Genomic DNA, 25266 nt, shown 5'->3' with positions numbered 1-25266 from the left:
ATAAGGGGCATGAAAGACGGTTTCTTATTTTGAACAGAAAGGGCAATTAGCAGTGACTTCAGGATTAGGAACTGAAACAAAAGCATTAACTGCAATGGCACAGTGAAGAAGTCTCCACTGTATATCCCCTGCTCGTTTAGGTAACAGTGGCTTATACAGTGACCTCTATTCAGGTTTTACATTTTCTTCTACACCCAATACTTTGCGCCAAGGCGTGTCAACTTTTTCATTTAGTACTGTTTTATTGAAGACTATAACACATATTTTATAAAAAGCTTTACCAGTAGCTGTGGACAAGTCTAAACACAAGGGTTTTTCAGCATCTAAAAAAGGTCCCTTACAACCCTCCAATTTGGGTAACAAGGTAAAAAAAGGGAAGCAATCTTCAGAGTTGGTAACATTTACTTGGTTATAATTGTCCATCAGTAAACTTTTTTCTTCATCACTGACCATTGACTTCAAGTATTTTAGCATCTGTTCAACAGTCTGCAATGACCTGACCTTTAAACAATAGGCCACTTCTTCTGTTTTTCCAAAGTCCATCCCAGCAACTTTGGAAAAACAGAAGTGGCCGAATCAAACGGGCAAGAGTGACAATCTGTGAATTCAGCAACAATGCATTAAGTCCATGAAAGGAGGAATTGTCCTTTGTTAAATCAAAACGCGCTCTATTTATTAAAGGCTCTTTCAAAAGCCAGTGGAGGGAAGGTGTTGTCTCACTTCTCTGCAAGTCAAAAAGATTCCAAACCTTAAAGAGATTATTATAAAACACTGGCAGTCTACTTACATTCAGTTTAAGGGGGTCCATTAAAAACAAAGATTTATCCAACCTCAAACCTGCAATGGTGTGCAAGATGGAGCATGTAACAGCCCGCCAACCATTCACTGTGGACCCATACAAAAATCGGAATGCTGCTATTCTACTTTTTAATTGTATTAGACCATGACCACCCTCTTTTTTTAGATAGATACAGCACACTCTGTGGCACCCAATGCAAGTTATCCCCCCAAAAAAATTGACTAAGGCACTTTGAATTTCTACTATAAGTTGTAAAGGAGGATCCAAACAAGCCAGCCTGTGCCAAAGACTGGAAGCTACTAAATTATTTACAATTAATATTCTCCCTTTGTATGACATCTTTTTTGCAAAGAGGATGGAAATGGCAGTAGTAAATACTTTCTTCCAGAAGAGGCAGGAACATAGGGTGACATATAAGAGTGGAGGCAGAAGCACTCAGGTCGACTACATCTTGTGTCGACGTTGTAACCTGAAAGAGATCAGTGACTGCAAAGTGTTGGTAGGGGAGAGTGTAGCCAGACAACACAGAATGGTGGTGTGTAAAATAACCCTGGTGGTGAGGAAGGCGAAGAGAACAAAGGCAGAGCAGAGGACAAAGTGGTGGAAGCTGAGAAAGGAAGAATGTTGTGAAGTCTTTAGGGAGGAGTTGAGACAGGCTATGGGTGGTCAGGAGGTGCTTTCAGTTGACTGGACAACTACAGCCAATGTGATCAGGGAGACAGGTAGAAGGGTACTTGGTGTATCATCAGGTAAGGGGAAAGTGGACAAGGAGACTTGGTGGTGGAATGAGGATGTCCAGGAGTGTATACAGGGAAAGAGGCTAGCTAAGAAGAAGTGGGACACTGAGAGGACTGAAAAGAGTAGACAGGAGTACAGGGAGATGCAGAGTAAGGTGAAGGTAGAGGTGGCAAATGCCAAACAAAGAGCATATGAGGACTTGTATGCTAGGCTAGACAGTAAGGAGGGAGAGGGGGATCTGTACAGGTTGGCAAGGCAGAGAGATAGAGATGGTAAGGATGTGCAGCAGGTTAGAGTGATTAAAGATAGAGATGGAAATGTACTGACAGACGCCAGGAGGGTGATGGGAAGATGGAAGGAGTACTTTAAAGAGTTGATGAATAAGGAAAACGAAAGAAAACAAAGAGTAGAAGAGGTGACTGTTGTGGAACAGGAAGTAGCAAATATTGGTAAAAGTGAGGTGAGAAGGGCGTTGAAGAGGATGAAGAGTGGAAAGGCTGTTGGTCCTGATGACATACCTGTGGAGGTATGGAAGTGCTTAGGAGAGGTGGCAGTAGAGTTTTTGACAAGTTTGTTTAACAAGATTTTGGAGAGTGAGAGGATTCCAGAGGAATGGAGGAGAAGTGTATTGGTGCCAATTTTTAAGAACAAGGGAGATGTGCAAAGCTGTGGCAATTATAGAGGTATAAAGCTAATGAGCCAGACAATGAAGCTGTGGGAAAGAGTAGTGGAAGCTAGGTTAAGGGCAGAGGTGAGCATTTGTGAGCAGCAATATGGTTTTATGCCTAGAAAGAGTACATCAGATGCAGTATTTGCTTTGAGGATGCTGGCGGAGAAGTATAGAGAAGGTAACAGGGAGTTGCATTGTGTCTTTTTAGATTTAGAGAAAGCGTATGACAGGGTGCCAAGAGAGGAGCTGTGGTACTGTGGGGGCCAGGGGTAGCTCAGTGGTTAAGGCATTGGACTACGGTTCGGAAGATCCCAGGTTCAAACCCCACAACCACCAAGTTGCCACTGTTGGGCCCTTGAGCAAGGCCCTTAACCCTCAACTGCTCAGATGTGTAATGAGATAAAAAAAAAAATGTAAGTCGCTCTGGATAAGAGCGTCTGCCAAATGACTAAATGTAAATGTATTGTATGAGGAAGTCTGGAGTGGCAGGCCCTATCAAAAGCTTTTTCCTGGTCTAGTGAAATAAGTCCAATATTAAAACCAAGCAACTTGGAGACATCAAACATATCCTGCATAAGAGTAATATTGTCAAACATAGACCTTCCCGGAACACAATAAGTCTGATCTGGATGCACCACCTGGTCTATTACCTTTGTTAACCTGTTGGCTAGAACCTTAGAAAGCAATTTATAATCGGAGCATAAAAGTGAAACAGGGCGCCAGTTCTGAATTTCTAAAAGGTCTCCTTTTTTTGGGGAGAAGAGTAATGACCGCTCTACGGCTACTCACTCACTACTTGCCTGAGGCCAAACTGTCATTGAGCACATGCAAAAGATCGTTCCCTACCTCTGTCCAAAAGAATTTATAAAATTCAACCAAAAGTCCATCAATTCCAGGGACTTTTCCAGAATCCATGCCTTGTAGGGCCTCATGTAACTCCTTCAGGCTTAAAGCACCTGAGAGATCTGCATTGGCCTCCTCTGACATTTGATTCAGGTATACACAGTATACATTGGCTCATGCTCGTGATAATTTTCTGTCTCTTAGATTAGATCGCTTTTACAGTTTTAAATACCAGTTGGGTATTTTTAAAGGCTGTGTTATTTCTCCAGTCAGTTTCTCTGATCACATGATTTTGTGTTTTTTTCTTTTTTAGTCAAATCAAGCCCCACAGTGCTTATTGGCATTTTAACACCAATTTACTGTGTAATAAGGACTTTAAGGACGTCTTTGTTTTTTCTAAAGTCTTTCCAAAAGAACTTAAAGATTTGTTTCAAGATTTAAAGCAATGGTGGGATTTTGGAAAGGTTCAAATAAAACAACTTTGTCAACAGTATACTTGCAACGTCACCAAAGAGCTAAATAAGTCGATGAAAGCCTTGGAGACAGATATAATCAAATTACAAAGTTTAGCTGACTCCACAAATAATCAAAATTACACAGAGATGATCTCAAACAGAAAAACACAATTAGCAGACCTACTGGGGTTGAAAACACAAGGAGCTTTGATTCGTTCTCGTTTTCTAAATATTGAACAGATGGATGCACCATCCAAATATTTTTTTAGTCTTGAAAAGAAAAATGGACAAAAAAGTTTTCTGCATGCTTCGCGCTCCGAGACAGAAGATATTCTAACTGGTCACGCAGAAATACGTAAAAGAGCTTGCACATTCTATGAAAACTTGTATAAGAATGAGTTGAGAGCAGGGTGGGATTCTAAAAGCTCTTTTTTTGTAGGCCTGAATCAAATGTCAGAGGAGGCCAATGCAGATCTCTCAGGTGCTTTAAGCCTGAAGGAGTTACATGAGGCCCTACAAGGCATGGATTCTGGAAAAGTCCCTGGAATTGATGGACTTTTGGTTGAATTTTATAAATTCTTTTGGACAGAGGTAGGGAACGATCTTTTGCATGTGCTCAATGACAGTTTGGCCTCAGGCAAGTAGTGAGTGAGTAGCCGTAGAGCGGTCATTACTCTTCTCCCCAAAAAAAGGAGACCTTTTAGAAATTAAGAACTGGCGCCCTGTTTCACTTTTATGCTCCGATTATAAATTGCTTTCTAAGGTTCTAGCCAACAGGTTAACAAAGGTAATAGACCAGGTGGTGCATCCAGATCAGACTTATTGTGTTCCGGGAAGGTCTATGTTTGACAATATTACTCTTATGCAGGATATGTTTGATGTCTCCAAGTTGCTTGGTTTTAATATTGGACTTATTTCACTAGACCAGGAAAAAGCTTTTGATAGGGCCTGCCACTCCAGACTTCCTCATACAATACCACAGCTCCTCTCTTGGCACCCTGTCATACGCTTTCTCTAAATCTAAAAAGACACAATGCAACTCCCTGTTACCTTCTCTATACTTCTCCGCCAGCATCCTCAAAGCAAATACTGCATCTGATGTACTCTTTCTAGGCATAAAACCATATTGCTGCTCACAAATGCTCACCTCTGCCCTTAACCTAGCTTCCACTACTCTTTCCCACAGCTTCATTGTCTGGCTCATTAGCTTTATACCTCTATAATTGCCACAGCTTTGCACATCTCCCTTGTTCTTAAAAATTGGCACCAATACACTTCTCCTCCATTCCTCTGGAATCCTCTCACTCTCCAAAATCTTGTTACACAAACTTGTCAAAAACTCTACTGCCACCTCTCCTAAGCACTTCCATACAGTAGTTAGTTGATCCATTGGAATGGTTATTACCGTCGCGCTCACCGCAGCGTGAAAACGTCAGCGGCCAAAATAAATCAGTTGCATTTCAAAGTCATTCGTAAAATGGCCGCCAGGTGGCGCAAAGTGACATTTTCGCTCGTTGCCGTAAATACAACAGTGACCGTTATACAGCGTATCTCTGTATCGGTTTATTGTTATTTAAGTTCTGGATTATTTCAGGTACTTTAAACACATTGTTGGGTTGCTCATGTTGGCTCTTATGAGATGTAGTTTACAAGTGAACACCTGGTTGGGTTATTTTGACCCAACAACTGGTTTATTCATTATTCTTTCCTTTCTCCAAATATCAGCCTGCAGAATGTTTGAAATATTACTGTTTATTGTGTTACAGGTGTAGTTTTAAGAGTTGTATAGGCAGGAATGCGTGTGTATACAGCTTAAAACCTCCATCAGTTATTAAAGATAGCGGCTATTTAGAAAACATGCCCAGTGATTTCGGAGCTTCAGGAAATCTCCCGGCGCTCTGCGCATAACACCGGGCCAACTCATGTCGAAAAGAATTTATAAACGGTTTCTAAACGTGGGCTATTGTTTTTTTTACTTATAATATTTGTTGATTTAATTTAAATGAGGTTTGGGCTCAGGACTTCGACTCGGCATCGTGATTCTCCTCTTTAATTCACTCCATAGTTTTAATCAGCGCTCAGCCGCATGCATGGAGTTTTCCAGAGCGCACCGGCAGAAGTAGACTAATGAATATGAACGCGTCGGGAAAACAGCAAGCAGACTGTCTCTGACCATTTAAAAAAACTTTTGCGTTCCTTTTCTGACGCGCTCAAGTTCACCAAAAACAATACAGAACAGCGCAGCTTACAACACTTACAAAATCACAACACTTACAAAATCACAACGTTTTCGTTATTGTGAGTGCGCTTAAATAAAAGTTGAGTCTTATAAAGGCATGTAGTCTTACATAGTTTTATTATATAGTTTTTGCACATTAATCTGACACAGTTTTTTCAGCCTGTCACGGCGTGCGCCCAAATCAATATCGCTCCTCGCTCACTAGTTAGGCGGCCTTCCCTTCAGACATGCAAAGCAGCGGGACCGCAGAATTACACATGACTGGTGAGCTATCGTTGCTATCGTTGCCCGGGCTTGCACCCCGCGCTTTAAAATACTCGGGGTTTGTTGGGCTACAGTGGATTTTACTACGCGCTGTGTATGCAGCACGCGTGCAACAACGCGGAAGTGCGGCAAATGGAACGCGCCCCAGGGACTTCAAAGGAGCGAGATGTGGGAGGGGGGCGGTACGGCCATCCGCGGAGAGCAGAGTCAGCGCGAGCAGACGGATGGCCATTGCACTCACACCGCATAGTAAAATCCACTGTAACCCAACAAACCCCAATCATCACCAGCCGTGCCTTATTCCGTCATGTCATGTGGGCATTATAAGCTTTGTATTGAAAACTTCTAACTAAAAAGTGGCAGCTGGCACGCCTAAAAATAGACGCAGGTTATTTTTTTAATAGTCTAAATAAAAACCCTCCGATTTAATTTCCTATAGTCTAACCAGCGCTCAACCGCACGCATAGTTTTCCCGAGCGCGAGGAATTTTTTTGTGCTAAATAATGTTTATGCAGTATAAGAATTCCTATTAATCCTGGGTTGTTCTTTTAGTGTCACTATAGTGCTTTACAATGCCAGACAACATTCAAATACAAATTATTCACCCTCCCTAGGTGTGAATCGGCTGTTCTCACCTATACATTCAGAGGAACTCAAATGCACTTCTCCCCACTTTAAAAACCTCTTGAATCTGAGGCTCTTCTGAAGACTTTCAGTGATTTCAATTTGTGTAATTTTAATCTCCTGGATTCTAGATTCTAAAGTTGACATTGTTACCTTTTTTAATCATTGAAATGGAAGAATTTGAGATTTTCCTTATGAAAGCATAAATTGCATTGTTTTTAATCAGTCTATACACAATAATATTCTTTGGTATTATTATTTTTTTAAACGGGTATGGGGGCTATCTTGGTTCAATAATCTCCGTGCCTGGTTTAGGTTTAGTATTCAGTGCGCATCTGTTATATTACAACCATCATAACACTCAAATACCTTTTATTGGGGGTTAAGTGACTGATGTGCCTAACATTTTTCAGCTGAGCCTTTGTTTCACTGAAAACGACCGCGACACCCCTCTCTCTCACACACACACACACACACGCACACACACACAGAGCCGACCAAATCATTAGCACGTCCCTCCCCCAAACAGCACAGACATTTACCTTCTATCCATTTAATTACACCTGAACTGAGTTGTTTGAGTAACATGGGTCAACCCGTTACAAATCATAACAGTCTACAGCATTTCATTCTTATAATAACGCAAAAACACAAGCGGGGCGGAAAGACCGACATCTGCTGACGCAGTAGAACGTCCTAACACTGTTTTAATTTTATGGTCATTTATTTCAGTTAATAAATCTACTATAAATTTAAAGAACACAAGAAATAAGATGACACAAATCCATACACGCTTTTTTTCTAATTACAAGTGATAGAATCAAAAGGCTCACTGTGTTAACATTTATTGTGCTTAAATTTGATCCTAAGAAGATTTGATTTAATTTGAATTCTAGAACAGTGGCAGCTGGAACACCTAAAACAGATGCAGGATTATTGTTTTATAATCTAAATAAAAATGCTTTTTTAAACGTGGGCTATTGTTATTTACATGCAATATTTGTTAATTTAATTTAAATGGGGTTTGGTCTCCGGAATGTTGAGCATCAGGATCCTCTTCTTTACTTTCCTACGTAGAATCAGCGCTTATTTGCACGCATTAAGTTTTGTAAATTCGTTTAATGTTTAATAGTAAATAATGACCCCCGTTGCGCTGTACCACCGCTCGGAAAACCTTATGAAATACAAGTTTAGGACAATTATGATGATCTGCCATGGCGTGCGCGTGTGATGGGTGTACGCCCAAATCTACTTTAACTACTCCCTCACTCCGTAGGCTCCCTGAATAGGCGGCAAAGGGGACGCAGCCGCCTATTTGTGCCGGCTGGCGATAATTAACGTTAATATGATCTCGGGCTTGCTCCGCATTATAAAAGCAAGGCGCGGAGGTTTGTCTGAGGTCTGGGAAGTACGTGATGTAATGGAGAATATAAAAGAAGCATGTCAGTGGGGAGATGTGACGCGCCCCGGGGACTTTAAACAAGGACATTAGAATTCCGCCCTTTGATCTCCGCGCTGAGGACAGCGCGAGAAAGAGCTGCGCGAGCTCCCGCGGCACCTTCACTCCCGCACCGTGCCCGCCCTCGCAGCCCCACTGCCGAAGAGGAAAAGTGTGGTTAGGTTTTTGCGTCAGCGAGAACTCGCGCCGGCCATCGACAGCGGGAGAAGCGCCGTCACGAGGGAGCGTGCAGGAGCGCTGCCTCCGCGTGCTCAGTTCTGCCACTAGCACCAACACTTAGCATCAGCTGTGTGCCCGCATGCCAGTGTGGCACAGCCCCCGGAACTGCACATGCACAACCTTTATCCCATTCTTTCCTTTCTCCCTCCTTCAACACTTTCCTTCCCCATTTTGCCTAAATAAATTACCCTTTTCCCGTAAGACCTCGCCTCGTGTCCGTGCTTTATGGTGCCGCCCATGCAACATGGGTCGAACCCGTTTACAGATCATAACAGTCTACTGCATTTCATTCTTATAATAACGCACAAACACAAGCGGGGCTGAATGACCAACATCAGCTGACGCAGTAGAACGTCCTGACAATGTTATAATTTTTATGGTCATTTATTTTAGTTAATAAATCTACTATAAATTTAAAGAACACAAGATATAAGACGACACAAAACCGTACACGCGTCTTTTCTAATTACACGTGATAAAATTTAAAGGCTCACTGTGTTAACATTTATTTTGTTTAAATTTGATCCTAATAAGATTTCATTTCATTTAAATTCTACATTTGTATCGTCATTTTAGTTCTGTGATTATAAATTTGTTTAACTACAATGTTTTACTTGATTTTATCCGCTACTACGTGCAGTTCTAAAACTCCGTGTCTCATTAATCCAGCAGAGAATGAACTAAGGCATGAGGCGTCAGCCTGTAGTTATATAGCGCCACTCAACGGTAAAAGCCAGCAAACGCACAAAGCCAAACGGTACCGCCGAGCGCGGCGACGGTAGGACCTACATTCCGATTGATTAACCACTGTACCTCCACAGGTATGTCATCAGGACCAACAGCCTTTCCACTCTTCATCCTCTTCAACGCCCTTCTCACCTCACTTTTACCAATATTTGCTACTTCCTGTTCCACAACAGTCACCTCTTCTACTCTTTGTTTTCTTTCGTTTTCCTCATTCATCAACTCCTTAAAGTACTCCTTCCATCTTCCCATCACCCTCCTGGCGTCTGTCAGTACATTTCCATCTCTATCTTTAATCACTCTAACCTGCTGCACATCCTTACCATCTCTATCTCTCTGCCTTGCCAACCTGTACAGATCCCCCTCTCCCTCCTTACTGTCTAGCCTAGCATACAAGTCCTCATATGCTCTTTGTTTGGCATTTGCCACCTCTACCTTCACCTTACTCTGCATCTCCCTGTACTCCTGTCTACTCTCTTCAGTCCTCTCAGTGTCCCACTTCTTCTTAGCTAGACTCCTTCCCTGTATACACTCCTGGACATCCTCATTCCACCACCAAGTCTCCTTGTCCAATTTCCCCCTTACCTGATGATACACCAAGTACCCTTCTACCTGTCTCCCTGATCACATTGGCTGTAGTTGTCCAGTCAACTGAAAGCACCTCCTGACCACCCATAGCCTGTCTCAACTCCTCCCTAAAGACTTCACAACATTCTTCCTTTCTCAGCTTCCACCACTTTGTCCTCTGCTCTGCCTTTGTTCTCTTCGCCTTCCTCACCACCAGGGTTATTTTACACACCACCATTCTGTGTTGTCTGGCTACACTCTCCCCTACCAACACTTTGCAGTCACTGATCTCTTTCAGGTTACAACGTCGACACAAGATGTAGTCGACCTGAGTGCTTCTGCCTCCACTCTTATATGTCACCCTATGTTCCTGCCTCTTCTGGAAGAAAGTATTTACTACTGCAATTTCCATCCTCTTTGCAAAAAAGATGTCATACAAAGGGAGAATATTAATTGTAAATAATTTAGTAGCTTCCAGTCTTTGGCACAGGCTGGCTTGTTTGGATCCTCCTTTACAACTTATAGTAGAAATTCAAAGTGCCTTAGTCAATTTTTTGGGGGGGATAACTTGCATTGGGTGCCACAGAGTGTGCTGTATCTATCTAAAAAAGAGGGTGGTCATGGTCTAATACAATTAAAAAGTAAAATAGCAGCATTCCGATTTTTGTATGGGTCCACAGTGAATGGTTGGCGGGCTGTTACATGCTCCATCTTGCACACCATTGCAGGTTTGAGGTTGGATAAATCTTTGTTTTTAATGGACCCCCTAAAAACTGAATGTAAGTAGACTGCCAGTCTTTTATAATAATCTCTTTAAGGTTTGGAATCTTTTTGACTTGCAGAGAAGTGAGACAACACCTTCCCTCCACTAGCTTCTGGAAGAGCCTTTAATAAATAGAGCGGGTTTTGATTTAACAAAGGACAATTCCTCCTTTCATGGACTTAATGCACTGTTGCTGAATTTACAGATCGTCACTCTTGCCCGTTTGATTCGGCCACTTCTGTTTTTCCAAAGTTGCTGGGATGGACTTTGGAAAAACAGAAGAAGTGGCCTGTTGTTTAAAGGTCAGGTCATTGCAGACTGTTGAACAGATGCTAAAATACTTGAAGTCAATGGTCAGTGATGAAGAAAAAAGTTTACTGATGGACAATTATAACCAAGTAAATGTTACCAACTCTGAAGATTGCTTCCCTTTTTTTACCTTGTTACCCAAATTGGAGGGTTGTAAGGGACCTTTTTTAGATGCTGAAAAACCCTTGTGTTTAGACTTGTCCACAGCTACTGGTAAAGCTTTTTATAAAATATGTGTTATAGTCTTCAATAAAACAGTACTAAATGAAAAAGTTGACACGCCTTGGCGCAAAGTATTGGGTGTAGAAGAAAATGTAAAACCTGAATAGAGGTCACTGTATAAGCCACTGTTACCTAAACGAGCAGGGGATATACAGTGGAGACTTCTTCACTGTGCCATTGCAGTTAATGCTTTTGTTTCAGTTCCTAATCCTGAAGTCATTGCTAATTGCCCTTTCTGTTTAAAATAAGAAACCGTCTTTCATGCCCCTTATGGAATGTGATAGACTGAAACCTCTATTCCTATTTATGGAAAAAATCTTCATCTCCTTTAATGAACTGTTTTCAATGAGAATGTTTATTTTTGGTTTTAGGTTTGTTCGATCCAATAGTTCAAGTTCAAGTAGGCTTTATTTTCATTACAACCATATACAGTTAGTACACAGTGAAACGAAACAACGTTCCTCCAGGACCAAGGTGTTACATGCAACATAAATTTACAACATAAATTAACATAGACACTAAACTAGCTAACCAAGAGGCCTAGTTAGCTGGCTAGCAGAGACAGAACAGAGAGACCTAACATAAATTACAACATAAATTAACAAAAACTAACTAGCTAAGTATACCATTTTTATAGACAACATAAAGTGCACGTGCAAATGTGCAAACAAGAGCAACAACAAAAGTGACAGTGCGCCACCATGACATAACAGAACATAAAATATGGTGTTGAGGTAGTGGGTAAACATAAACATTCTTTAAAAACAGCAGCAAGAATAAACATTACTTAAAACAGCAGCAAGAAATTGAGGAATTAGTGCAAAAAGTAGTCCAGTAATGATCATTGTGCAAAAGAGATAAACAGTGAGTTTGGTGTGTACGATAATTTGGTGGTGTAGGTCAGTGTGTCTGCACTTGTGTTGATTAGTCAGTCCAGTCCCAATATTTTGAGGTAATTGAGTTAAGCTGTGTGATAGTGTGTGTGTGTGTGTGTGTGTGTGTGTGTGTGTGTGTGTGTTTGTTTGTGTTTATCAGTTCAGTCCCTTTTTGTTGAGGAGACGGATGGCTTGTGGAAAAAAGCTGTTGCACAGTCTGGATGTGTGTGCCCGAATGCTTCGGTACCTTTTTCCAGATGGCAGGAGTGTGAAGTATGTGTGAGAGGGGTGTGTCCGATCAGCCACAATGCTGGTGGCTTTGCGTGTGGTGTAGATGTCTTCAATAGAGGGGAGAGAGACCCCGATGATCTTCTCCGCTGTCCTCACTATCCGCTGTAGGGTTTTGCGGTCCGATATGGCACAATTTCCAAACCAGACAGTAATGCAGCCGCTCAGGATGCTCTCGATAGTTCCTCTATAGAAGGTGGTCAGGATCGGTGGTGGAAGCTGGGCCTTCCTCAGTCTTCTCAGAAAGAAGAGACGCTGTTGGGCTTTCTTGTGTAGGGAACTGGTGTTGAGGGACCAGCTGAGGTCCTTCTCTCGGTGGACAGTCAGGAATTTGGTGCTTTCGACGATTTCCACAGAGGAGCCGTTGATGCTCAGCGGAGAATGGTCGCCTCGTGTCCTCCTAAAGTCAACAACCATCTCCTTTGTCTTGTCAACATTTAGAGACAGGTTGTTGTCTTTACACCAGTCCGTTAGCCTCTGCACTTCCTCTCTGTACGCTGACTCGTCGTTCTTGCTAATGAGACCCACCACGGTCGTGTCATCAGCGAACTTTATGATGTGGTTTGAACTGTGTGTTGCTACACAGTCGTGAGTCAGCAGTGTGAACAGCAGGGGACTGAGCACACAGCCTCGTGGGGCCCCAGTGCTCAGTGTGGTGGTGCCGGAGGTGCAGTTCCCGATCCATACTGACTGAGGCCTACCGGTCAGAAAGTCCAGGATCCAGTTGCAGAGGGAGGTGTTCAGGCCCAACAGGTTCAGCTTCCAGGATGATAGTGTTGAATGCTGAGCTGAAATCTATGTACAGCATTCGAACATATGTGTCCTTCTTGTCCAAGTGTGTAAGGGCAAGATGTAGTGTAGTGGAGATGGCGTTTTCCGTTGAGCGGTTAGGACGGTACGCAAATTGCAGTGGGTCCAGTGAGGAGGGCAGCAGGGTCTTGATGTGTCAATAGGGCTACATGTCAGCTTTTGAATTTTGTTCTAGGCCAGGCTAAGTTAGCTATTTACATGAGTAGGAAAAATAAGGTTGAAAGACCTGGTGAAGATGTGGTGGCGATGTTTTTAAATCTGGTGAAATCACAAGTGTTGATTGATTTTTGTTTTTTTAAGTCTACATAGGATTTGACAACTTTTGACATGAAATGGTGTCGTAATGGGGCTTTGTGCTCAGTTGTTGAAGAAGAGTTATCTCTTTTACATTTGATATAGCTTACTTTTTTCTTCTTGGTACTCATGTGATGTGATATAATGTAATGTTGAAATTGTTGAAACGAGTGTATTTACAAAGCGTGACCTATAGTAATAAAGAGCATTTTAACTCATAAAACTCTCTCTCAGTGTGGGTCTTTATGTGCTCAGTTATGCAGAAGAGGGCAGATAGCAGTTTCCTCTGAGTGCAGCAGGAACAGCAGGTCATAAACATCCAGATGTTAGGCGTCACATGACTCAGGGGAAGCACGTGTCAACATCTATCTGTTGTGTAATAAGGTAAAGCTGGCTGGTGGACAGAAATCTATAGGAAATACTGTATACTGTGATTTCTACATCTGAACTAGTTACACACATTTCCAGGTAAACAAGTCAAAATGAGAGAAAGTGTGGGTTCTAGTGGGGCTGCAAACTTTTTATAACTAATAATTAATGATCAATAATTGATTTTTTACTGACAAAGTTTACAAGACGTATATTTTTTGGTATTTTTTTGTGTAAAGTTTCTTATAAAGGGTCCAGCAGCACAAATTCTAGCAAATTAGTTAGAACAAAGTCAAACCAAAAAATAATGCTGATGAAAACACGACTCTTCTCTCTGTCTTCAAGCAAAAGTGAAGCTGTTAAAATTACAAATACTGTGCACGGTGTTCAGGAATTAAGAATTTTTCAATTAAATATTTTGCCCCTTTTATGATGTTCATGTTATGGGCTGTTTAAGATTTCCTTCAGTTTCCATTTCACTTTAAGCTTTTTTATTCATGAGTCACATGGTAGAAAATAATGTGTGTGTGTGTGTGTGGGATGCATGATCCATCAGGATAATATAATCTTCATAATTTAATCATTTGTCTATTTTTTTCATTGTAATAAACAATATTCTGTCATGAAGGTTAATCTTAATCTTTCATCTTTAACAGATGAAATAATGATAAATTAATGTAAAGCGGAATCAATTCTAGATTTGTTTGAAACATTCTAAATAAACACATTAATAATTGGGAAGTAAAAGGAATAAACATGTGTACATGAAACTCAATGTGTAACCATAATTTATAGTAGCCTTTCTGTAACCTTAATAACAATAATAAAGTCTTTAAACTGTCTTTAGGCTGTGTGTGTGTAAGAGAGAGAAAAGAGTTTTAATTTCCTTCTTTTTATCAGACAGCGTGCGCATGTTCACATGTTTATATCAAATATATACCTGCCACTTTATTTGGAACATTCAGGCAGTTAATCTAGTTTAAATGTTCTCCCACAATTATAATTGTTATAAAATGGAGTGAAATGCTTTTGGCCTTTTAAATTTTTTAAAAGTTACATTTGCACTAAAAATTAAATGTAATTAAATAAAATAAAAAAAAGTTTTACTTAAACTAAGGGTAAATTTAAGAAAAACTAAGGTAGCAAGGTAGCGACATAAAGCAAGGGTGTGAGAGAAATCCAAATGAGTATGGGAAAGGGCAGAAGGCAAAGAGTATCAATAGAAAGAATAAAGCACAACTTGTATATTTTATAGTTTAATTTTATCCAGTGTTTAATGCGATCACTTCTATACATACAGTGTGATATCAATGTGAAATGCACTTGTTTGTAAAATTATTCAGGAAAGGATGATTAGATTGAAAATAGACTTCCATGAACCAGACTTCCTTGAGCACAGGTCTTTAGACAGGTAACACCATTTAGAAAAACCATCTTGAAGGTCAGAAACCTGAGGACTCTAGTGGTTCAATAAGGGGGCACAAGCCCGAGGACAAATTTTTCCTGCAGAAACTCCAGCACTAAAACAATTTGGCAGTGGACTGGGTCTACCTGCTTCGTCATGCACCAACTTTCAAATACATTCCATTTGAGGGCATAAGCTCTTCTAGGGGAGGCAGCCCTAGCACTTAGAATAGTCGTAATTATGCTGGCTGGAAGACCAGCTTGACTTAGTTGGTCCTGTTCAGGGACCGCCAAGGCGTCCAGACGCAGGGGCTGGAAGTCAGAGAGTAGTAAAGGGGACATTTGCTGATCTTGCGAGGCAAAGAGGTCCACCTCCGCTACATGAAATTTTCGCAGAATGTAAATCGCCCTGAGGGACAGGAACCTGGTGCGCTAGCTATTTAGCGGCGCAAGCACAGTCCGCCCTGGCGATTAATATATGAGACTGCCATAGTGTTGTCCACCCGCACTAGGACATGGTAGTCTCAACTGCTGGAGGAAGTGCTTTAGGGCCCGAAATAGAGCCATCATTTTGAGGCAATTGATGGGCCGCGCAAAAAGATGGCCTCTCCAGCTCCCTTGGGCTGGACGGTCATCTAAGACCGCACCCCAGCCCATGAGGGAAGCGTCTGTCGTTAGCATCTGCGACGACAAGACGAACTAAGAGTGGGACCCAGAGTCAGAAACCAGGGTCTGAACCACATAGGAAACCTGGCATGTAGCCCTTATTGGGGATTGGCCCTAGAGTGAAATCCCCTGGTTCTTAGCCACAACTGAAATGCTCTCATGTGCAGAAGGTCCAAAGGTGTCACCGTGGATACAGATCTCTGAAAGTGATGGTCACTTTCTGGTCTAGCTTGATTTCCTTGACGGTGTTGAGAATGGATTCGACATGAGCGGGAGACAGCTGTGCCCGCTTACGCTCAAATTCCATGTGACACCCAAAAATGTTGTCCTCTAAACAGGAAAGAGCATGCTTTCATGGCATTGGATCTCAATCCTAAGAAACAAAGATTAGCTAGGACGACAAGCTGATGTTGAAGCGCTAGCTACTGAGACTGGGCCAGCCAGTCATGTAATTCAAATACGGATGCTCTGGAGTTGTAAGAGCCAGAACTACATCTGTGTATTTTGTGCATGTGCGGGTGAGAGAGCTAGACCAAATGGAAGGACCCGATACTGGTAAGCTTCGCCCCCGAAAGCGAAACTCAGGAACCTCCTGTGTTGTGGCAATATTTCTATTGAATTCTAAAAAATCTAAAAAATTGGACGCAGCCCCCCGTTCCTCTTGGGAACCAAAAAATACCGAATGTAATAGCCTGACTCTCTGTCCGGTAGGGGAACATGTTACATGGCCCCATTTCCCAGCAACTTCTGTCAGCAGATGCGCAGTTTCCGGTTTCATGGAAGTGGAGACCACGCCATTGAAACGCGGAGGGTGATGTGTGAATTGAATCCTGTAGTTACTCTATACAGTGCTTAGTACCCAAGGAGATATACTTGGCAGTAGATTCCACGCTGCCAGTTTCTCAGAAAGAGGCAAAGTCTCGGCGGCTTGGTTAAACGGGGGGGATGTTAGATGTTCGGCATCCTGAAACATGGCAGGAAAAAAAAACGAAGAACTAACATTTTATTGCAGACTGGAGTTGCCCGAAACACCAGTGGTGGCGGAGCAAGAACACCAACCTCCTGGGGGTGCCAGGGAGAACACTTCATTCTTTGAAATGAATTCTGCGTGCCTCTCCCCATTGGGGGGCCACATGAACCTCAGGGCTTCTTTGTGAAGACTGGGTGAGACTGGGTGGCCGACAGTCCCGACTCTTGCGGCAGGGAAGGAATTTCCCGAAGGCTTGTTGTATAACTTCGCCTCATGAACCTAGTGGCGATCGAGTTAACGACATCGCCAAGTAGGCCAGGAGGCGGGATGGGGCATCGAGGAGGAATACACAATCCTTCTCCTTGATGCCCCTAAGATTCAACCACAAGTGCCTCTCCGCGGAAACCATCGCAGCCATAAAACGGCCGATAGCACGAGCTGTCTGCTTTGTTGCACGGAGAGACAAGTCTGTGGCCCGGCGTAAGTCCAATACGCCCTACCTTGAAGGGCCACGCCAGTACTCAAGTCTCTCAACCTGCTGCCTGAAAAGCTTTTCCCTCCAGGGAAGATAAAAAGTCTACACAGCTTGAAAGGAAGTAATAGCTTTTCAGGAAGGATGATGTCCCACAAGAGAGATAGCCTGGAAGCGTCTCTTCTATCTGGGCGTCATCATATAACCCCGCGCTTCTACCTCAACTATATTTAAATAAATAAATAAGTTGATGGCAAGAAAACACGGGATGAATACAGCTTACTCCATGAAAGGGTTAACTTATATGGAGATTGCTAAGAAAAGGGGAGAGAGCATCATTGAGGATCCGCCCCCCGGCCACCCGACAGAACCAAAAACTATGTTTTTATTTATTTATTTTAATTAAAAAAAATTTAACTGCTTAGAGGCTATTACCATCTTCGCGGAAGCAAGAGAGGATGTTTATCCTTGCCCATTCACAAAAAGGCCCAGGGCAGAGGAATTTCCCGATCCGATGAGAACGCGAAAGAAAGGAGTTTTTAAATCCGTCTCTTACTGCTCTGCCGGATGCACGAGTTTAAGCCCCAGGAATGCGCGGCGGTTCGAAGCTTCTCAAGGAATGCGAGGCGCGCGCGTAGCACTTAATCAAAGCAGTAAAGTGTAGAGATCGCCCTCCGATATGGATTATACACACGGAGGGACATCTCGTTTAAAACTCTGCCATTATCAGTGAGTTAAACACTTATTTTGCTGGTTAGACACAACACGCTCACAACTAGATGAAGACAAAAATCTGAGGAATGTTTCCTGTTCACTTATATTTATAACCTGCAGGTGCGTCTTATCAGATGACGTCACCCACCGACGTTATAAAACCCAAAAATTTGGCCTGTTTGATACACACATGCTTCACAACCGGCAACATGACAAGATGTTTCCCATAGCGTTTTCACGCAGCATCGAGTGTAGTCTTTGAAGGGAACAGACAAATTTAGGGTGTAAATGTTTTAAAACTTCTGGATGTATGCAATTAGCACAGACTAATACCAGTTCCAAAAAGGTAAAACTGAGTTTGAAAAAAATATACTGCTTTTTATTTAACAAAGTGTAACATTGCCCCCCTACTCTCTTTAGACTTACCATTAAATGTCACAGAGGAAGTTGTGGCAGGATGCAACAGCAGACTGATTTTTAATGAAGTGGAGATATTATATACCTGTATAAATATTATAAAACACGAACTAGGGAGCTAATGCATATCATCAAGAAATCAAACAGCATGGACAATAAATAGACAGAATGATTAGACATAACAAGGTGCAGGTGAGTATAATCAGGACCATGTGATTGGTGAAGCATGCTGGGAAGTGGAGTCTGAAACCAAATATCAACATAAAAATTGTAGCAATCACAGAGGTCCAAAGAAACACAAAACTCACAATTACAAGAAGATCATGACAGTAATCAGCTGACTGGAAGAATGATCATAGTCTGCAGGCTTACTGTAGGTATGAACCAGTTGGAAGAAGGTCCCTTACTGAGACAGCCAGCGAAGTGTGTTTTGATTCAAGATTCAAAGAAATTAGTTAATCCGAGAGGAAAATTGCTTATGCTCGGTTACAGGTGCTCACAGTTGTTATCTAAGGTAAGGTAATAAAGGTAATAAATAATAATAAAAATCTCGAAAGAAACAAAAAAACACTTCGTAAAACAGTAAGTACCAACAAAATATGACTCAAGACCACTTGTAGATATTGCACAGTAATCTAGTATATGTATGTAATATTGTGTTATTGTATGTAATCTTGTATTACATATTTTAAGTACTATTGCAGTTATCATATTATTAATATGGGTAAGTATTAATGTCCCATCGCAAAACCTGCGTGGTTATGTACCAGAAACAGAAATGAGCAGTTCATCTAATGAGTCTTCTAGTCCAAGTCATTAGTTTTTTGTCACGTGACTCCCATAGACGCTATGCAGTGCATTACACAGGAAACAGACGCTATGCAGTGCATTACACAGTTCATCTTATGAGCCTTTACTTTTAGTCTTTGTTCTTTTGTCACATGACTCACATAGCATTTGCGTGACCACTGGCCCCTCAAGTGTGTTTTCAGAGACCGTGAAGATTTCCTTGCTCATGATGATGATTGGCTCATGAGCCGATTTCGATTCCCAAGAGCCATCCTCTTGGAATTGTGTTCTAAATTAAGGCCAGTACTGGAAAGACCTTCGCGGAGAAACCACGCGCTGTGTGTTCCTGTACAAGTATTGACCACATTGATCCAGCAAGAGTTGGCAGACCGATCGGGTATGTCGCAGTCATCCCTGAGCCGTGTCATGCCATATGTATGAGATGCCATAGTGGGGATTACACCCCGATACATCCGTTTTCCTTACAACCAAGCTGAACAGGCCGACATCAAAATGCAATTTGCAGCAATCACTGCACTCATGTTGCAATAAAGACACCATCTGAGAATGAATTTGCTTTTGTTAACCGAAACCTTTTTTATTCTTTGAACGTGCAGATCATATGTGATGCGCATATGTCTCTGACAAATGTAGTTCCGAGATGGGTAATTGAGTAATGATGCAAATGTGTTTAAGGCATACCTTTTAAAATGTTTTTTTAATGCAAAATTTCACATTAATCAATGCAAATTTCTTAGGGAACAAAACATGTTTTATAGCATTTAAAAATTAAGTGAAATATTATATTGAATCAATATTGCCCTGGAAAAAACAAAAAACTATCTGGAGGCTATTTTACAGGCATTTACTTTCTTTAAAGTATTCTTATAATATTGTTTATAAGTGTTACCTCTGCCTAGTACTTGTTATATTAATTATCCCATTGTATTTACATTCATTGTTTTGTTATATTTTCTTAAAAAAATATTAAATGTTTTACCTCTCAGGAGACAGTGGTTATCCTCTTAGAACGTGGCTGCTAACTCCACTAACTAGACCCCAAACCGAACAAGAACGGCGTTATAACGAGAAGCATTGACGGACGCGTTCAGTGGTCGAACGCACTATTGGTCTGCTAAAAGGACACTGGAGGTGCTTGGATACGTCTGGCGGCACAGTATTGTACACCCCTACAAAAGTTTGCCGCATTGTGGTGGCTTGCGCAGTGTTGCTCAAAAAAATGGTATACCTGTTCCATCGAACGCCCATACTGAAGATAATGAACCCAGGCCCTCCTAATGCAGTGCATAATGCTATGGCAATACAGCGGCGTATAAATGTAATAAATGAAATGTAAAAAGGCAAGTGAATTCAAACTTTTTATTTTTTCACAAGTTCTTTAAGTGAACAACTTATTTCTGACAAAATAGTTTTTATTTCTTTCAGTTCGGAACACACCGCATTGAACCATGTAACGTTGGGTCTGCAACTGTCTTAAAGACAGATGCATCTATTGCTAGATTTGTCACTTGGATATTTTAGGATTCTCCACTTTCGCGGAATTTGAATTGATTAATTTAAGTTATCCATAATAAAAAAGCTGAATTTTAAACAGACTTATATAATGTGTAGATAATGTGTAGATAAATTAATTACTTACCATTGTCACCGCAAATCACATCCGTATCACCTTGGAATTCTGGAAGAACTTCACTTCATCCTGTTTCCCCTATAATCGCGCCCACCCTTGCATCAAAGGCTGAGAGGTCAGTGATTCCTTGAACACCACCAGTTGTGATGACACTGCGCCTGTATGCACATATTCTTTTTTTACGACTACTTTTAAGTCAGACCATTTTTTTTTGTCTCTTGAACTGTGCAAGGCACAAGGTAACAGCATTGACTGCTTCTGTTACTCGCTCCCATTCTAACATCTTTCTTTTATTTGAAATGCCCGCTGAGAGCCCACCAAATAAAACTTTTTTTCAGCCCCCCACCTCAGACACCAGTACCTCCATCTCGCAGTCTGTGAAGTTTCTGTTTTTTTGCTTTTCGTTTCTGTTCTTCCATTTTTAGCCGAACGGATCAATGACAATTATCGGTCGTATTAATATGCAGGGAGATCATACATATTCAAAATAGGCGGTCTTAACCTCCAAATATGGTTATTTCGGGAGGAGATTGGGGTAAGCTATAAGCACGTGCACCTGCGCACAATATTCAGATAATTGTGATTTATTAAGTGAACCTTGCGCAGGTTCTGGTGTATGTACGGTTTTATAAATCTGAAAACTTTTGTGCGTACGCAAATTCTGCCTTATGTGCGTACACACACTTTAAGGATGAAATCTACGCAAAGTTTTATACATGAGGCCCCAGGTCTTGTGGGCTGTGTGAAGAAACCGGAGTAAACCCATCATGCACAGGGAGAACATACAAACTCCAAGCACACAGGGACGGAAATCGAGCCTGGCTGAGAATCGAACCTTTGAGGTTCCAAGACGACAGTGCTAACCACTACACCACCGTGCTAACTAAAATAAATAAATAGCTAAGACAACAAATTAACACCATAAATTACTAACACTAGCTTAGAACTTTCCAACAGACAAAAAGGACAACATAAATTGCACCTGCAAATGTGCCAACAAGAGCAACACCAAAACACACTGCAATACGCTGGTAAAAAAAAAAGCGAGGGTGTTCATTTAGCAGACGCTCTTATCCAGAACGACTTACATTTTTATCTCATTATACATCTGAGCAATTGAGGGTTAAGGGCCTTGCTCAAGGGCCCAACAGTGGCAACTTGGTGGTTGTGGGGTTTGAACCTGGGATCTTCTAAACCGTAGTCCAATGCCTTAACCACTGAGCTACCCCTGTTCAGGTCAAACCGGGGAAATTTCTCGTGAATGAGGGTGTAAAATCAACCTTAGTCCAATCGCTTTTATTCCACAGTTTTGGCAAACTTCATACTATGTACTTCTGTTATTTTCACAGAAAAATATTTCTAAGATTTGGCAATTAAATATTTGTCATGCTAATAACGCACCTTTGGAATCTTGAAAGATGTTAGCCTGTAGGTGGCGGTAAGGCGCCAAATGATTCAGAATCTCATTAAAGAAGAAGAAGAAGAAGAAGAACCGCTTCTATAGTACCCATGTACCTCTCCTCCGGGACAGGAGGGGGCAGTGACGCAGCGATCAGCTGCTTGAGCAACCGTCAGAACACACCGAGGAACTCGGTGAGCATTTAGACTGGAAAGAACAACAACAGCTAAATAAAATGGCTTCTAAGTTTTCAGAGGAGGATTTCTCCTGTCCTGTGTGCCGTGAAATCTTTAAGGATCCTGTTCTTCCTGTGTTTGCAGACGTTCTGGGAGACCAAAGGATCCAGAGAATGTCCTGTTTGTAGGAGGAAGTCGTCTATAGTTGAACCTCCCAGAAACCTGGTGTTAAAGAACCTGTGTGAGACTTTCTTACAGGAGAGAAGTCAGAGATCTTCATCAGCGTCTGAAACAGTCTGCAGTCTGCACAGTGAGAAACTCAAACTCTTCTGTCTGGACGATCAACAGCTGGTGTGTGTGGTGTGTCAGACTTCAAGAAAACACACCGACCATAAATTCCGTCCCATTGACGAGGCAGTAACAGACTGTAAGGTAAATATTATATACCTGTGAGGTTATGTGTCATATGATAAATAAATGAGGAATAACCTTTAATCTCCCTAAATTATCTACAGTGTCAAAGTAAAGAATATGGTGTGATAATTAAATGACATAATTGCTTTTTAATTAGTTTATTCATATGATAACTACCAAATATGTTAGTCTAATATTTTATTATATTATTATAAGTGTCTAACAGTAGAAACAACCAACATCATATACGTCTAAACTTTTTATAAATTCTATCTGAAGTTTAAAAGGCCATCAGAGTGTTTATGAAAGAGAACAGAACTACAGTATTACAGTTACATTACTTTTAAACTCACATTAAATACTGTAGAGTTAAATCCTGTCAGTGATCTGAGTTAATGATGTGTAAAATAAGAGCTGAAGCACAGAGTCTCCATGCAGTGTGTTGATTTGTTACAGGAGAAGCTCAAAACTGCACTGAAGCCCCTACAGGAGAAACTGAAGATCTTTAACGACTGTAAACTGAACTGGCGTCAGACTGCAGAACATATAAAGGTTAGAATCAATAACATGGTTTTAATATTAGAATTATATTCTGCATCACATATAATCAGTTATATTTCATTTAATTTCCTCTTCACTGAAGATTCAGGCCCGACACACAGAGCGTCAGATTAGGGAGGAGTTTGAGAAGCTTCACCAGTTTCTACGAGATGAAGAGGCAGCCAGGATCACTGCACTGAGAGAGGAAGAGGAGCAGAAGAGTCAGATGACGAAGGAGAAGATTGAGAAGCTGAGCAGAGACATATCATCGCTTTCAAACACAATCAGGGCCATAGAAGAGGAGATAAGAGCTGAAGACGTCTCGTTCTTACAAGTGAGGATCATTTAGTCAGTATTTATACTGTGAGAAAGTCAAACTTCTTTCCATCATCAGAAACATCACATTTCAGTGGTGTAAAAATGTAAATCATATCCACTGATGTTTGCTTTGTTGTGTTACAGAACTACAAGGCCACAGTAAAAAGGTGAGTGATGTGCTTCCTGTCTCTCTCGTTCTCTGTGTTTCTGAATCCAAACCCACAGCAACACTGACTCCTGAATGTTTTTGCAGAGCACACTGCAGCATCCAGAGGAGCTTTCAGGAGCACTGATCCATGTGGCCAAACATCTGGACAACCTGAAGTTCAGAGTCTGGGAGAAGATGCAGCACACTGTCCAATACAGTAAGACTTAGTTTTATCTTTGTGTGTGTGTGTGTTATTGTTGATGAGGATCTGTTCACTTTTTATTTTGAATGTAATGTAACAGAACTTTTATTTTGAAAGGTTTTGATTGCTGTCAGACTGTTTAATAATTGAGATGCATTAGTTAACATTTTTTAAAATATTGTTTAAATTTGTAACTAAAACACATCAAAAGGGCACAAGACATGATGTTAAGTTATATACGTTATTAAGTTTATTTCTTTGTTAATATTTAGGAAAATTTATCCAATATTATCATAACATAATGTTTAATGTAGCTTAGCTAGTCGTGTGTGTGTGTGTGTGTGTGTGTGTGTGTGTGTGTGTGTGTGTGTGTGTGTGTTTTCAGCACCTGTAACTCTGGACCCCAACACTGCTCATCCTAAACTCATTGTATCTAATGATCTGACCAGTGTGAGACTCAGTGATGAGGAACAGAAACTTCCTAATAATCCAGAGAGATGTGATGAATGTTGGTGTATTCTGGGCTCTGAGGGCTTTAACTCAGGGACTCACTGCTGGGATGTTGAAGTTGGAGACTGTACACTGTGGTTTGTGGGTGTGATGACAGAATCTGCTCAGAGGAAGGGAGGTGTATACTCCAGAAGTGGAATCTGGTGTGTGGTGTATTATGATGGTAAATATAGAGCATGTTCTACACCAGATACTCTCACTCCCCTCTCAGTATCACAGAAACTCCAGAGGATCAGAGTGAAGCTGGACTGGGACGGAGGAAAACTGTCATTCTCCAACCCTCTCACTAACACACACATACACACTTTCACACAGACATTTACTGACAAATTACTGCCATTCCTAAATTTTTGTGATAAAGAATCTCCTGTAAAGCTCCTCCCACTTCAGTGCTCTGTAAGAGTCAATCAGATCAATTAGAGTTTATTAATGAAATACTGCACATTAAAGATTCACAGTCTTTATAAACGTTTGTTTTTAAGGAAACACTGAATAGTTCATTGTGGAAAGAATTTCAAGTTAGTCAGTTATTAGGTGCAGGTAAAATAATGAACTACTATGTTAAAATAAAGAGATATTAAATCAAAATAATGTGATATTAAGTTTTAATAACTACAGAACTACTTTTCCTCTCAATGTTTTATGTGTTTCAAAAAACAAATAAACCACAGGAGGAAATAAAATGCATAAGTCTGTTTTGATGTACAATTTGAATCTCACTCACCTTCTATACCACTTTATCCTGTAGTCAGGGTCGTGGGGGCGGAGCCTATCCTAGGAGACTTAGGGCACGAGGCGGGGTACACCCTGGACAAGATACCAATCTATCGCAGGGCACACACACTCATTACAAGCAATTTGATAACGCCAATTAGCCTAACCTGCATATTTTCAGACTGAAACCCATCAAGCACGGGGAGAACAT

The 25266-nt window shown here is 41.2% G+C and overlaps 1 protein-coding gene across 1 annotated transcript in view; it reads left to right on the top strand.

The window, feature by feature from the left end:
• The window catches only part of LOC128524461 (nuclear factor 7, brain-like), a 561325-nt gene extending 536266 nt beyond the window's left edge, over nt 1-25059 (top strand). The window contains exon 6 of the mRNA XM_053497039.1: nt 24217-25059. Coding sequence (XP_053353014.1) covers nt 24217-24761 — 545 coding nt within the window. The 3' untranslated portion in view covers nt 24762-25059. The remainder of the gene's footprint in view (nt 1-24216) is intronic.
• Nucleotides 25060-25266: the final 207 nt, after the last annotated feature.

The sequence above is a fragment of the Clarias gariepinus genome, chromosome 5 (assembly GCF_024256425.1).
Source record: "Clarias gariepinus isolate MV-2021 ecotype Netherlands chromosome 5, CGAR_prim_01v2, whole genome shotgun sequence".
Taxonomy (NCBI): Eukaryota; Metazoa; Chordata; class Actinopteri; order Siluriformes; family Clariidae; genus Clarias; species Clarias gariepinus.
The sequence above is the reverse complement of the archived record's forward strand: the minus strand, read 5'-3'. Positions and strand labels throughout refer to the sequence as shown.